The sequence below is a fragment of the Mustela nivalis genome (genome assembly GCF_964662115.1).
Source record: "Mustela nivalis genome assembly, chromosome: 14".
NCBI lineage: Eukaryota > Metazoa > Chordata > Mammalia > Carnivora > Mustelidae > Mustela > Mustela nivalis.
In genome coordinates this window covers 54192352-54207748 of record NC_139033.1, presented here as the reverse complement: position 1 = coordinate 54207748, position 15397 = coordinate 54192352, and the positions used below count along the sequence as shown (strand labels likewise).

General features: G+C 38.3%; 1 protein-coding gene across 8 annotated transcripts in view; it reads left to right on the top strand.

Annotated features, from left to right (window-relative positions):
- KIAA1328 overlaps window positions 1-15397 on the top strand; it is a gene marked incomplete at its 5' end in the record, with an annotated part of 323665 nt that overhangs the window by 256066 nt on the left and 52202 nt on the right. For all 8 annotated transcript variants that reach the window (XM_082699512.1, XM_082699511.1, XM_082699518.1 and 5 more), the window contains 2 exons: window positions 1537-1718; window positions 14757-14862. In XM_082699512.1, coding sequence (XP_082555638.1) covers window positions 1537-1718; window positions 14757-14862 — 288 coding nt within the window. The remainder of the gene's footprint in view (window positions 1-1536; window positions 1719-14756; window positions 14863-15397) is intronic.

Sequence of the window (15397 nt, the reverse complement as noted above, 5' to 3'; positions counted from 1 at the left end):
TGCAGGATCCACGCTTGGTGGGGAGTCTGCTTGGGATTCTTTCTTTCCCTAACCGTTTCTCCCTCCTCTGCCCCTCCTCAGCACCCCCCTAACTCATGCATACTGTCTCGAAAGAAAGAGAGAAAGAAGGAAAGAAAGAGAGAGAGGAAGGAAGAAAAGAAAAGAGAAAAGAAAAAAAAAGAAAAGGCAGAGATGTAGTCCTTGGATTTGCCTACATCTGGAGCTTCTAGTTTAAAGTAAAATTATCTTACATTCACAGTGAGGTAGTTTTATTCTCTTCCTTTTCCTTTCCCATGAATAGAAGTTTTATGAGCTAAGATATACATCCACTGGTTAGTCCACATGGGAAAGTGATCCCTAACTTCTGGTATTAAAAAATTTTTTAAGAGTATAAATTTAATATACTGCATTATGCCCATATAAAGCTCCACCACTAGTAGTTATTGTTTCTTTATATAACACTCCAAACATAAAGCCATTTAATGTCTTGATTTTTATTAGTAAATTATGATATGAGCAAACTTTATTAAAAATTCTGATCAACATAAACTAGAAGCCCAATGACTTGGATGGATTTACATGATTTGAATCCTGGTCAAGAGCCCTGAGATTAGCAATGGATCCAGTAATACTCTGTCAACTTATTCAACTTATATACCTACATTCTTATATTCAGCTTCTGGAGTTCAAATACCTTAATATTTAGACTCTACTTTTTGATTAAATGTCTTCTTCCCCCCCCCCCCCACTTTAACTCTTAAATAGTTTTTGGGCATGGGGAAGACAAAACCAAATTTTCATGAGTCTGTGGTGAATTTAAGTGTAAAGGAAGAGGCTGGTAGAATAGTAAGGAATATACATCATTGGGACACTTCTCCCTAAAAAATAAAATGTTACAAGAGGAAATGTGTTAATGGTGGGAACACAGTTTATTAGAGAGAAAAACATATGCACATGTGTTTATTTTCATTAAAATTCCTTTTACTCCATACTTGCCTTGTTGACTTTGTAATGAACTTATGTGAGGACAGAGACCAGCTATTCCACATGCACCATTGTACTGCTCTGCACATACTCTGGGCACATAATAAATACTGTAACAATTGAAAATGAGAAACACAAATGCATTTTGAAGCAAATTGGTGATATTTTAATCCCTACTGTTCAATTTTAGTACTTGGAAACATTTTAGTTATGCAAGTCTTGTTTTAGCGTACTTTTTATTTCTACAGATATTCTGGTTCTTAGTCATACTCTGTGGCTTTATTAGCAGTTTCATGGGTCTGAGTCTCATTTCCCCAACTCCAAATATAAGCTTTTTGAGGATAAAGACCATTTCTTCTCTAAAATTATTGTGGCAAGATACAAAATGGACCTTCAGTAAATTATTCAAATTATACTTCAATAAAAAATAAGAAAAAGAAGTTCTTGCTGCCGTGAATTGCATTTGAACTCATGCTGAATTTATATGCCTTTATATGATCATGTACCCCCCGTCTATGCTCTCTACAGCTCATTCATGTTTATTCTTTTCAGTTTATTGAAGTCAAAATGTGATGGCTGGCTGCTGGGAGCATCATCGTCCATCAAAAAACACCAAGAGTCCACTAACAGTGGTGAGAATAGAAGAGAGAAGAAGACAGTTGGGTTTCAATCACATACAGAAGATGATACCCTATGGACATGTCAAAAGAAAGATACGTATCGACCCCAAAGAGGTAAGTTTAGCATTTATATGTAGCAAAAGGAGAAGCTGTTCTGGGGCCAGTTCTTGCTGGTAGGTGCTAGCCATGAACTCCAGATGATTTTTATCACCCTGAACAAGAGGTAAGTCTATTACCAATTGACCTGTGTTTGCAAGGCCACAGGTGGCATATCTGCTACATCACTGAATCACATCAGCCTTTCTCTTAGAATACTCTTATAAGCAACTGTCCAATTTGTCCCTCTTTGCAAACTGTAAGGCTGATTTAACAGTAAGTATGGTATAGGCATAAAATAATGTTCAAAGTGAGTAAAGAGGACCGGAAATTAAATGTAAATTTCTGCTGGGAGTGTAAATTCTAACAACTATAGTTAATCCTCGATTAACTAGAAATATGGAAAGGGTGAAGGAGAGGTCATAGACAATTCTACATTGTAGCTGAAACGAAACTTCATAAGTCTGAAACATGTATTGCCTAGCAGTCTTTTAAATGCCAGTAATTCTTCCTACTTTAGATGTCACAGATTTCTTTTTAAAGATTTTATTTTTAAGTAAACTCTATACCCAACATGGGGCTTGAACTCACCACCTCAAGATCGAGTCACATACTCTACCAGCTGAGCCAGCTAGGCACCCAAATGTCACAGATATTTTAAAAGAAATCAATAATAAAATAACAAATGTTGAGCGAAGTCAAAATTTAATTGTGTTTCCTCATTGTTTCTGGAATGGCTTATGGCTTCACCTCTCCTGAATTATCAAGAGAAGGACTTCCCAGCAGAAGCAGCCAGTCCAAGCTTCCTTGTGCAGAGATGTGCAGGCAAGAGAGGGCCACAAGAAGTCTGGTAGCCCCCTCTGATCATACCTTTTCCCCAAATATCTCTCCTACCTGCTCACAACCATTAACCCTGGCTTCCTTCTTTTTTGTTTTTTAATTTATATTTTAGGTAATTAATGCGCAGTGCAGTACAATTCATCAGTTCCATACAACATCTGGTGCTCATCACAAGTGCCCTCCTTTCATGCCCATCAACCATCCAGCCCATCCCTCTGCCTATCTCCCTCCATCAACCCCATTTGTTCTCTCTCCTTAGAAGTCACTTATAGCTTGTTTACTCTCTTCTTTACCCCCCATGTGTTTGTCTGTTTTCTTTCTTAAACTCCACACATGAGTGAGATCATGTGGTATTTGTCTTACTCTGACTGACTTACTTCACTTTGCATAACATCCTCTAGTTCCTTCCACATAGCTACCTCTTTTTTTTACTGGACTGGCACCTGCCCCACTCTGGTACTAAGCAACCAACTTTCCATAATCTCCCTGGCCACTCATATTCATTTGTTTGAAAAATGGGCAGCAGTTTAATAGAAGACCTTGTATACCACACTCTCATCACCTGCCACCTTTGTCATGATTTTTAGTTTTAACTATGATTAATCTAGAAGTTGTTTAATCTTTTTCCAAATAACCGAGAGATGATAATTAGTCCAAGATTCAGAAAAGGAACTATCCACATCTTGAAAAGCAAGTACTTTTTTTTGACATAAGGCAGAAGTTCTGCAGACCTCCATTGCATTAGAACGACTTAGAACAACTTTTGTCTTTGCAGACTCTGCTTCCAGAAACAAAAATGAGATTGAGGGGACTTCATCTCTGAGATAGAATCTTCTTTATTTTCTCTGTGAGTCCTTGAGAGATGGGAAACTTGTATTCTCTTCTTAGTCACTGCACTTTGGAGAATAGAGAACCAGTCAAAACTGGTGTGTGTGGTGGTTACCCTGCAAGTCTTAACATAGTTTTCTGTTAACTTGTCAACAAATTTTTGTTGTGTGCCAGCACGAAAATAAAATGGCAAAATGAGAAAAATGGAGTGTAATAGCAAAGGGACAAATGACTTGTGTTATTGGTTAAGACCACAGCCGCATTAGAAGGCTGCAGTTGAAAAGGCACTTTGAGAAAGGTACCATCAGGCCAGCCCTTACAGTGGTGGAGGTTAATCTCTCCCGGGCCCAGCTACGGAAGCTATAAGCCTGGAAAGGGCTTGTGTCCAAAAAAAATCAATTTCTAATTTGAAACAAAATCATTTTTGACTAACAGGGGTTCAGAACCCATTACTTTTTGCTGTATAGTCTGCTGACATTTCAGCACTTTCTGTTGTGCACAATGAATCCTAATAGTCATTTTATAATGTTGCTATACCAATCAATTTAACCAAGACAAAGCTGTTACAATTCTGCAAAGTTTTCAGGAACAGTTTTCACTCACGGTTTTATTTTTTTTGTTAGCTTTTTTCCTTTGTGTGTGTGGGGAGGTGGGGGGGAGGTTGTTTTGTTGCAGTGGAAAAAAATAAACTTTCTCATTTTTTTAAGAGAGTTTTGTTTTAAGGTGTTCACAGGAATTAACTTTTTTTTTCTACTTATAAGATTATCATGTAAGGAGTGTCTGGGTGGTTCAGTCAGTTAAGTGTCCAACTCTCCAAGTCAGCTTGGGTCATGATCTCAGAGTCATCAGATCAAGCCCCCAGTCAAGCCCTGCACTGAGCATGGAGCCTGCTTAAGATTTTCTCTCTCTTCTCCCTCTCTCCTGTGACCCTCCCTGTCCCATTCATGCACATGCACTCTCTCTCTCTCTCTTTTTAAAATATTTTATTTATTTGACAGAGAGAGATCACAAGTAGGCAGAGAGGCAGGCAGAGAGAGAGAGGAGGAAGCAGGCTCCCTGGTGAGCAGAGAGCCTGATGCAGGACTCGATCCCAGGACCCTGAGATCGGGACCTGAGCTGAAGGCAGCGGCTTAATGCACTGAGCCACCCAGGTGCCCTATCTCTCTCTTTTTTTTAAAAAAAAAAAAAAAAAAAAAGGAGGATCGTCATGTATTTTTCTCTTTTTTTCTGATATTTCTCTTTTATTCTGATATGGAGCCATTGCCAAATTACAGTATAGCTGATCATTGAGGAGCTGCAGCTGCCCGTCTGAGTCCTTCTGCTCATGGCAGTGCCAGTATGCGCAGATCACACAACAGAGCAGTTACAACAGCGGCCTTTCCAGTGGCGCACAGCCAGATGGGAGACCGGCTTTACAAGTGTGCTGCAAGGGGTTTGGACACCCTGTCTAATGTAAGACTGGTAACCTAGCACTAATTGCCTCAGTCACACTGCTTGGTTTAGTGGCTCCTTAATTGCTTTCCCTTCTTTAGTGTGTCTAAATTTTTTAACCTACTTTTCTTCTTTGTTTCTTTTGTTGTCTTTAATCATTAAGTACCACGTAGGATGTTTACTGCAGGACCATTAATCTTTATTATCCATCCCTTATTCCTCTACCTTTTCTGTCCTCCTCACCATTCTGTCAACTTTATTGATACTAAATATATAAAGAAAGACCTGACTCTTAAGAAAAGACCTTTGTGGTGGCGGGGGCAAGGGCAGGGAGTGGAAGGGAGGAATAGTGTGGCTGGGGGATGGACATTGGGGAGGGTATGTGCTATGGTGGGTGCTGTGAATTGTGTGAGACTGATGACTCACAGACCCATACCCCTGAAGCAGATAATACATTATGTGTTAATTTTAAAAAGAAAGAAAGAAAGAGAGAAAGAAACAACCTTGAGATCACAACGATGTGTACAGTTTTGTCAGAATCATACTTAAAATATAATTTGTTTTTCAATCATCAGTGCTTGGTATATTCTATTTTAGTTGCCTTTATTGAGCTATGTGGAACCAGGAGACATTACTTAGGAAAATCTAAACTTGAGTCAAGAACTTTTAAGCCAAAGGCACAAATCTGGAAACACAACACTGTTCATTCCTTTTTTCCTCCCTACTCAGCGATGGTTGTTTTTTTTTGTTTTTATTTCCCTCTCCTAGCTTGCCTCCAACCACCCTTTTCTTATCAATCACCGATTCCCTTTCATAAGAGCCCTCCAAGCTAAGGGCATTTTTTTTTTCTCTGTGATGCTGACAGGCTAGCAGAGGCCGTGAGGCCACTGAGCAGACATGTTCCAGAATCGAAATGTTAGACCTCAGGACTTGGCATTGTCCATTTCTAAGCGAGGTTGCAAAGCCATCCCAAAGCTCCCTGCTACAGTTAGAGCTATGCCTGTTTGTTCCTTCTCCATGGATCTTTGAGTCTTCTTAAAACTTCAAGAGAGACTAAACCTAAAGTAATTTGGATTTAACTGATGGCATTGACCATGCCCCCCATTTTGTCTTTGGGCTTTTTTCGGCTATATAATATATTTAGCAGCTATCACTGGTTGACGGCCCCTAAGGAGCTCTGAAACACATTTTTCTTTTACTAGAAGAGGATTATTATAGACTCATCTGAAATGAGAAATAATCTTGAAACTCCTAGTTGTTCCTCTAAATAAGCCTGTGCTTGCAATGTTACGAATGTTCTTTGTAGTCCATGATGGATTAATATAGGTGACGATGTTAAAGAAATAAACAAGTTGGAGTATCCAAAGTTTAGAAGGCAGTTCCACTTTGCCTCTAAAGAACACTTATTTGTTTCTTTTATTATTAATATAATCATTGTTGGATGTTTAATCATTAGAAAAGGTATCACAAGATATTACTTCTGATTCTGAGAACTCTGAGCTAAAAGATTTATTAAAAGTTGATGCCTTTATCAACAGAACACAGAAGAAAGGAATAGTATAGTGCTATGCATAAAACCAGATATATAGATTAAATTGTCCTGCTCAGTCCCCCTCCCTTTTTTTTAAGATTTTATTTATTTATTTATTTCACAGAGAGAAATCACAAGTAGGCAGAGAGGCAGGCAGAGAGAGAGGGGGAAGCAAGCTCCCCGCCAAGCAGAGAGTCTGATGCGGGGCTCAATCCCAGGACCTTGGGACCATGACCTGAGCTGAAGGCAGAGGATCAACCCATTGAGCCACCCAGACGCCCCTGCTCAGTCCCTTTTAAAAAGGAATTCAAGGGACGCCTGTGTGGCTCAGCCAGTTAAGCCACTGCCTTCAGCTCAGGTCATGAGCCCAGGGTGCTGGGATTGAGTCCCACATTGGGCTCCTTGTTCAGCAGGGGGCCTGCTTCTCTCTCTGCCTCTGCCTGCAGCTCTGCCTGCTTGTGCATGCACATGCTCTCTCTCCCTTGCGCTCTCTCTCTGACAAATAAATAAATAAATAAAATCTTTAAAAAAAAAAAAAGGGAATTCAGATGCAAGAGACCAGCATTAAAAGTTGAAATTGCGGGGCGCCTGGGTGGCTCAGTGGGTTAAAGCCTATGCCTTCAGCTCAGGTCATGATCCCAGGGTCCTGGGATCGAGCCCCACATCGGGCTCTCTGCTCAGCAGGGAGCCTGCTTCCTCCTCTCTCTCTACCTGCTTCTCTGCCTACTTGTGATCTCTGTCTGTCAAATAAATAAATAAAATTTTTAATAAATAAATAAATAAATAAAAGTTGAAATTGCTGTATATGAAATATTTTCCCTTAAACCAGAACCTCTACATTTCCCATTCTCTATAATAGAAGTATCTCAAAATACTTTATAATTTACTAATTTTTTATATTTTGTATCTTCTCCCACTAGAATATGAACACTCTGTGGCTTACTGTTGCATCCCATAACAACATTGCTTAACATGTAGTAGGTACTTAATATATATTTCTTGAACGAATTGATATAACATGATAGATAGACAGATTTCTCTTTTTGTGACTTTGCCCATTTCCCAGCCATAAAGATCTGATCAGTTAGACCTTAGGATCTCAGTACCTACAGTAATTAAGAAGTGTACGTGCTTGTCCCTTCAGAGTCTTTATGCTGATTGATTACAGTGCCAAAAAGCTTGGTAGAGTGCAGTCTTGAAAACAGCACAGCCTTGAGAATCAAGAAAACTGGACGGTTTTTAAATTTTTATTTTATTCTGATTGAGATTTAATTTACCTACAGTAAAACTGCATAGATCTCAAATGTACAGTTTGATAAACTTTGACAATTCTATACACCATACAATTAAGATCCAGTACTTTTCTGTTGTTCCTGTTGTTGTTCACTCATGTTCCTTTCTAGTCCTTCCCTCCCAAGGCCTCTCTCCTGTGTTTGCACATGGCTGCCTTCTGTATCCTCACATGGCCTTTTCTCTATGAGAATACATCCCAAGTGTGTCTCTCCCCCGGCCCTTTTTTTTTTTTTTTTAAGATTTTATTTATTTATTTGAGAGAAAGAGCATGAGCTGGAGGAAGGAGGGAGAGAGAATCTAAAGCAGACTCTGCACTGAGTTCCAAGCCCAATGCGGGGCTTGATCCCACAACCCAGAGATCCTGACCAAAGCCGAAACCAAGAGTCCACTGCTTAAGGGACTGAGCCACCTAGGCACCCCCTGTCTCTCTCTTCTTTAGAGACAAAGGATCATATTGGATTAAAAGCCATCTATATGACCTCATTTAGCCTTAATTACATCTTTAAATGTCCTGTCTCCAAATACAGTCACATTATGAGGTATAGTGAAAGTAAGGACTTCAACACATGAATTTGGGCAGGGTCAGGGAGCACAATTCAGTCCATAACAACTACTTTTTTCCCCGCCTTTTTGCTTTTTATATCTTTTTCTTATCTCATTATACTGCCTAGAACTTCTGTTACAATGTAGAATAAAATGGTAAAAGTGAACTTCCGTAAGGAAACCCTGATCTCATAGGGAAAGCAGTTCCCACGATTTAGTATGATTTTAGTTGTAAGTTTTTTGTAAATGCTCTTTATCAGGTTAAGAAAGTTCCCTCCTCGTTTGCTGAGCATCTTTATCATAATGAGTGTTGAATTTCATCAGGTCCTTTTTGTGTACCTATTGAAATGACCATGCATTTTCTTTTTTTTTTATTCTGTTAATTTGATGAATTACACTGATTGGGAGATATTGGTGTGTCATATCTCTTTGGTAATGACCTTGTCAGGGTTTGGTAACAGAGTTATGCTGTGTCATAAATAAGTCAGGATGTCAGCAAAAATGGCAGAGTAGGGACTTCCAGAAGCGCTCCCCCCACCACCTTCAACTCCCAGAAATACTGAAAGTACTGGCAAAACTGCCAGAATCAGCCTTATCAGAACTCTGAAAGATAGTGAAAGATTAATAAAAATCAAGCAAGTGCTTAGCCAGCAAAAAGGCCACTGAAACATAGAAGGAGAACTTTGTGGAATTTTAAGTTAGCCTTGTCCCATCCCCAAAGCTTGCATGGCAGCATTCTTGAAGATGGCATCCTGACTTCCAGTATGAGCATCTGGTCCCAGAGAGAGCAGAATAGATCTTGTTCTCAAGGAATTGTGTTTGTCTCTTTTCACCTGTCTATTCCCTAAATGATTCACACAGGGTTTTTCCTAAGCCTGACCTCTCTCAGGACAGAGAAGCAACTACACATAGGACATTGCTTGTAAACATTAAAAACCAAATGAACACACCACTGATGCCTGACGTAAAAAAGTAATAGTTGAGCCAAACAATAGACACATCAAAAAGCCAACAAATTAGACAACCATGGATGAAATGGATGAATTCCTAAAAAACACACAAGCTACCAAAACTGACTCAAGAAAGATAGGAAATCTGAATAGACCCAAACAAGTGAAGTAATTAAGTCATCATTCAAACCCCCCCCAAAAAAGACAAACCCAGGACTTGAAGCAGATGGCTTCACTGGTGAATTCTACCAAATATTTAAAGAATTAACCTGAATCCTTCTGGAACTCTTCCCCAAAAACACTTCTTCACTTATTCCAGGCCTCACTCTGATGCCAAAGCCAGACAAAGACATTATAAGAAAAGAAAACTGCACATCAATATCACTTGTGAATATAGATGAAAATCTCCTCAATAAAATACTAATAAAACTGGATGCAGCAGCATATTAGAAGAATTACATACCAAGTGGGTTTTAGCTCAAGAATGCAAAGGTAGTTCAACACACAAAAACCAGCTGGTGCAAAAATCACATTATCAGGAGAATGAAGGGGAAGCACGTCTGGCTGGCAGTCCACAGAGCGTGCAACTCTTGATCTCAGGGTCATGAGTTCAAGCCCTGCATTAGACTCCATTGCTGGGCATGGAGCCTACTTAAAATTGAAAAAGAAAAGAAGAAATTATGCTAATTGAGAGAAGCAAGACACGAAAGGCCATATGTTGCATGATTTTACTGATACGAAATATCCAAAACAGGCAAAGCAGATTTATGGTCCCAGGGACCTAGGAGAAGAAAATGGAGAATGGCTGCTTCATTGTTACAGGGTTTTTGTCTGAAGTGATAAAAAACATCTGGAATTAGGTCATATGATGGTTGCACAACATTGTGAATGGACCTAATACCAACAAACTGTACACATTAAAATGGCTAAAATGGCAAATGTGTATTTTGCCACAATTAAAAAAAAAATAAATGAGGTAGTCTTTTCCCTCTCCTCTGTATTCTGAAAGAGGTTGTGTAAGATTGGTATTGTTTCTTCCTTACATGTTTTATGGAATCCACCACTGAAACATCTGGCTTGGAGTTGTTGCTTTTGTTGTTAGCATTGATGGTGATGGTGTGTGTGTGTGTGTATGGGTTTTCTTACTTTGGATTTTTTATTTCTTTAACAGATATTGGACTACTCCGATTTGTCATTTCTTTTTGTGTTCAACTTTGCTAAATTTTGCTTTCCATAGGATTTGCTCATTTCATCTAAGTTGTTGATTTTATTGGCTTAAAATTGTTTACAACATGCCTTTTCTTTAATGCACTTAACATCTGGAGTGATATACCTCTTTCATTCCTGGTATTGATAATTTTTAATTTTCTCTCTTGATCAGCTTTGCTAGGGGGTAATCAATTTTACTGGCTTTTTAAAGAAAAAAAACAACCTTTGCTTTTTGTTGATTTTTGTCTATTATGTGCTTGTTTTCTATTCCATTGATTCTTGTTCGTATTTTTATTATTTACTTTATACTAATTTGGGTTTAATTAGCTCTTTTTTCCCTAGCTTCTTGAATTGAAAACTGAGATCAATGACTTTAAATCTTTCTTCTTTTCTAATATAAGTATATAAAACTATAAATTTCTCTCTAAGCATTGTTTTAAGCTGCCTCCCACAAATTATGATAAGTTGTATTTTCATTATCATTCTTGTGTTAGCAAGACTAAAGCACCAGGAATGCTTGTCTGCTGATCAGAGTGTAAATTTATACAACCACTTTGGAAAACAGTTTTGCATTATTTATTGAAGATAAAGAACAAATACCCCATATCCAAGAGATTCCATTTCTAAATATATATACTAGAGAGAATCTCATACACACAGTAATTAACTTACAAATATGTTCATAGCAGCTATATTTAGTTGGCTAGGCTAAAATACGGTAACAAATAGAAAAAATATCAACGGCTTAAGAAACGAGAAGTTTCTTCCAAGATCACCTTGAGTATAGAGGTTAGCAAACTGTTCATGGCCAAATCTCGTCCAATGCTTTTTTTTTTGTAAATAAAGCTTTATTAGAATACAGCGATTTCCCTTTTTTATGTATTGTCTGTGGATGCTTTCATACTTCAATAACAGTTGAATAGTTACAACAGAAGCGCAATGGCCCACAAAGCTAATATATTTCCTAAATGGCCCTGCCACAACAGGTCAGCAAGAAGTAGGAAGGTACAGAGTACACATGGAAGGTTTTATAGAATAGGCCTGAAATGGCACATAAAACATCTACTAGTTTTCCAGCCTCTGAGCATATAATATCTACTAATTTTCCAGTGGCTGACATGGGGTTTGATCCCACAACCCTGAGATCATTAGCTGAGCTGAAACCAAGAGTCAGACACTAAACCAACTGAGCCACCCAGGTGCCATGTGCACTTTTATTTTTAAAATGCGTATGTTGTCTTTGTGTGTGTGTGTGTGTGTGTGTGTGTGTGTGTGTGTGTGTGTGTGTAAACAGGTATGGAGTTTTATGAATATGCATAACTGTATGTAATTGTTGGTATACTTAATATGAAATCAAATTTTGTAGAAGAAATGAGTATAATTAAAAGCTGATATGTTACTTCCCAGAAACTTAATAAGGAATAGCACTTAAAGAATTAAGAAAAAGGAATAAGCTTGTCCTATGTCTTAGACCAATCATTCTCAACTTTTGGGGGGTCTCATGCCTTTTTAGAATTTGATGAAAGCTATGGCCCCTTTCCTTAAAGAGTAATGGGCACATGTACACACATAATTGTGCCTGCAGTTATGAGGGAGTCACACGTTCATGAAGTATATCCATGGATTCCATAGGAGTCCCTGGGCCCTTTGTTACAATTCCTTCTTTAAGTTGTCCTCATCAAATGTCAGTTATCCCAACTAAACTTTTGATAGAAGGATCAAAACCATAAATAAGACTAATGTTCAAGTCTTCTATAATAGTGATTGCAGAGATAATTATATTCTTTCACCAGGCATATCTTCTTCCCTCACCTTACCCACAAGTCCCTCTCAGTTGTTTCTGCTCCTGTTTACACATTTTAATTTCCCCTCACACCAACCAGGACGCTACCTAGACAGTTGTAGTAGGAATGAGCCGCTTCACCTGCCTCCGGTCTCTCTGTCCCGCTCTATTCCAAGGTCTGCCACAGAAGTAATCTCTCCAAAGACCAGCTGGGTTTTTTAAATTGTGTTTGTTGCTGCTGTTGTTTTATTTTTGAGGCCAACTAGCACAGTGTTTAAGATTAGTTTGCAATACAAAGTCAAAACCCAGCCTCGTTCTTACTAGCTGTGTGATACTGGACATTCTGCTTGACCTTTCAGTTTCTACTTCTTTATCTATAAAATGAGGGCAATAATATAATTTAAGAACTGTTGGAAAGAATAATGAGATAATGCATATAAAGTGATTTAAAGTGATTAGCAAAGTACAAGGACATAATGATGCTCAATAAATATTTCCTGAATATATTAAATATTTAGCCTCAGGGTTTTTAATTGAATACTTTTGCTAATTCCATGCTCCTTATTCCTTCCTATCAAAATACCACCTCCTGCATCAAATCTTCTTTAATCCTACAGCCATACATGATCTCTCCCACTTCTTAATTTCTCAGACTTGTCGTACTGTTTATGATGGGGGAATAGCCTAAAAGTAGAACTCTGGGATCAGATTATCTGGACATGAATATTGTCTCCATCACTTAACTAGCTTTGTGACCTTGGGCAGGTCCTGTAAGTCCCCTATGGCTTATTTTACCTATCTGTAAATGAGATGGTAAAATAGTATCTATTGCAAAGGGGTTTTATGAGAATAAATATAACTAACTTCTAGAAATAGCAAAACTAGAGAGAGAGAGAACTAGAGGAGGGATAGGAACAAAACAGGAACTTTGGGGAGTGAGGAAATATTCTGAAATCAGATTGTAAAAAGAAATAAGTCAATCCCATGAAAATTTTTAAAAATTATTTATTTGAGAGGGAGAGCGTGCACAGGGAGGAGGAGCAGAGGGAGAGGTGAGGGAAAGGATCTCAAGCAGACTGGGTTGTGGTCATGCTTTCATAAGCTGTATAAATTTACTACTGTTTATCAAGCTGGTAAGTTTAAGATGGTTAAATTTTATGGTATTCAAATTATAATGAAGCTTTAAAAAAAAAAAAAGATAAATGGTATATGGCAGAGGTTTAGAGCAGTACCAGGCACATACTAAGCATACCATATCTATTAGCTGTTGTCACCTTATACTGCCTTGGGTTGTGATTTTTTACCAGGTTGTTCAGAGTATCTCATGTTCTTACTCTCTCCCGTCTTCTTTACCGTCCCCTAAACTAACTCTGAGCTTAATCCTGATACCAGCCCTTGCTGATCATTAGGTACTTGGTAAATATTTACTGATTGGTGCACTGCATGTACTGAGGGAGTTTGTGTCTAGTATGAAAATATATTGGTTTGGGTTCAGGGTCCCACGGGTTTGTGTATACAAAGAAGACTGAATTGTGGATTTAGGTAGCTAGTCTTTTACATCTATACATAATAGAGAACAGCCAGTATTGAGTATAGCTTTTGAATACCAAGGATCATGGTGACCGTTTTGATGCTAATCTCTGCACATAGAAGACTCTTGCTTTCTGTGGGTCTGATTTTTCTCTGATAACACTGAGAAAGGGTACCATTCCCAGATTATAGACTACTATATTCTTGGCATTTGAAGGTCTGGTATTTGCAACACACCAAAGCTGTCTTCATGTTATTTGAATAGTTACACTTTCCTCAAAGAAAGAATAAATCTTCCCAAATAATTTCTTTAAGCAGCCTGGGCTGTAGTTTTCCAGGAACCAGAAGAAAATTGTGAGTGAGATTCTTACAGTCTTGCAAGAAAAAGACAGGGATGTTTTGTGTTGTTTGGGAAATAATATTAGGAAGGAAGAGGAGGAGAAAATTATTGTTATTAGAAATAATAATTAGAAAACAAACAAAAACTAAAAAATCTTTCTTCCCATGCCATCTTATTTAGCACTCCAGAGGAGAAAAATAATTATTAACTGAACATTGCTTGTTAGAAAAGAACAGAGACCAAATCAGCCCTGGAATGGATAGGTGAACATCTTTTCCAATCAGACACTTGTTTTAGCCCAGTATACAGGTCTTTGAAAGAAGCATTCAAGATTTCTGTCTGCCTTGAAAGTTTTAGGGGTAAGAGCAGTTTAACTTGGGGGATTTGGAGGTACAAAGTGCTGGACTCAGAGAGACGAAAGATGTTTTCTTAGAATGGTTAAAGGGAACAAAATAAAGCAATTACCTTCTTGGTCATTTTCACAGTAAACTCAAACCAGCAGGAAGATGACAGGCCATCAGGTTTAAAAACAAAATCAGTAGCCAGTCTGTTATTGCACAGAGGTACTTTTTTTAAACAAGATACTGTGGATCTCTGATTTTACAAAATCAAAACAACCCACTGAGTTTCCCATCTGCCATTATTTCATTTCAGAGGGAAAAAAATAGCTTACTTTTAAAGCTTAGGGATTTTGGAATGTCTAATATATTGCTCAGAATGGACTTTTCCATTTCCTTTTATTGAATGCCCAAATTAATTCTTTTTATTGTTCATACAGGAACAGTGGCAGGAGCTAGAAAAGATGCATCCACATCTCCTATAATAGGAAGCCAAAAGGAGCTTGGAATCACAAGCTCATCAGCGCTGCAGCACGACTCTTCTCGGTAAGCCTCAGGGACTCTTTGGTTTAACATTCTCTAGGTAAGAGCCTTTTGGGGGGCAGGGAGTCATTTAATAAAGGAGTGGAAAAGTCTTGACAATTCTTAAGAGCTGTTACTCGAAAGAGGCCTTCTTTGGAAGCATCTAGATTTGGCCAGGTTGATCGCATGGAGCTCTTTCCTTTACCCATGCCTCACCTTAATTGAAACCAGTAATTGGCAAGGATTTCCAGAAAAACACAAAGCTAATCCTATCTTTCATCAGAAAATGTGCTTCACAGCAGGTCTTTCCCAGTTTGTCACAGAATTGTTATACACTTGGACTTTAAGTTTAACTAATTGAATTCATTGATTCTGAAAATTATGGTGGGTTTTGTATTTCAGGTTTTTTTTTTTTTTTAAAGATTTTATTCATTTATTTGACAGACAGAGATCACAAGTAGGCAGAGAGGCAGGCAGACAGAGAGAGGAAGGGAAGCAGGCTCCCCGCTGAGCAGAGAGCCCGATTCGGGGCTCAATCCCAGGACCTTGAGATCACAAC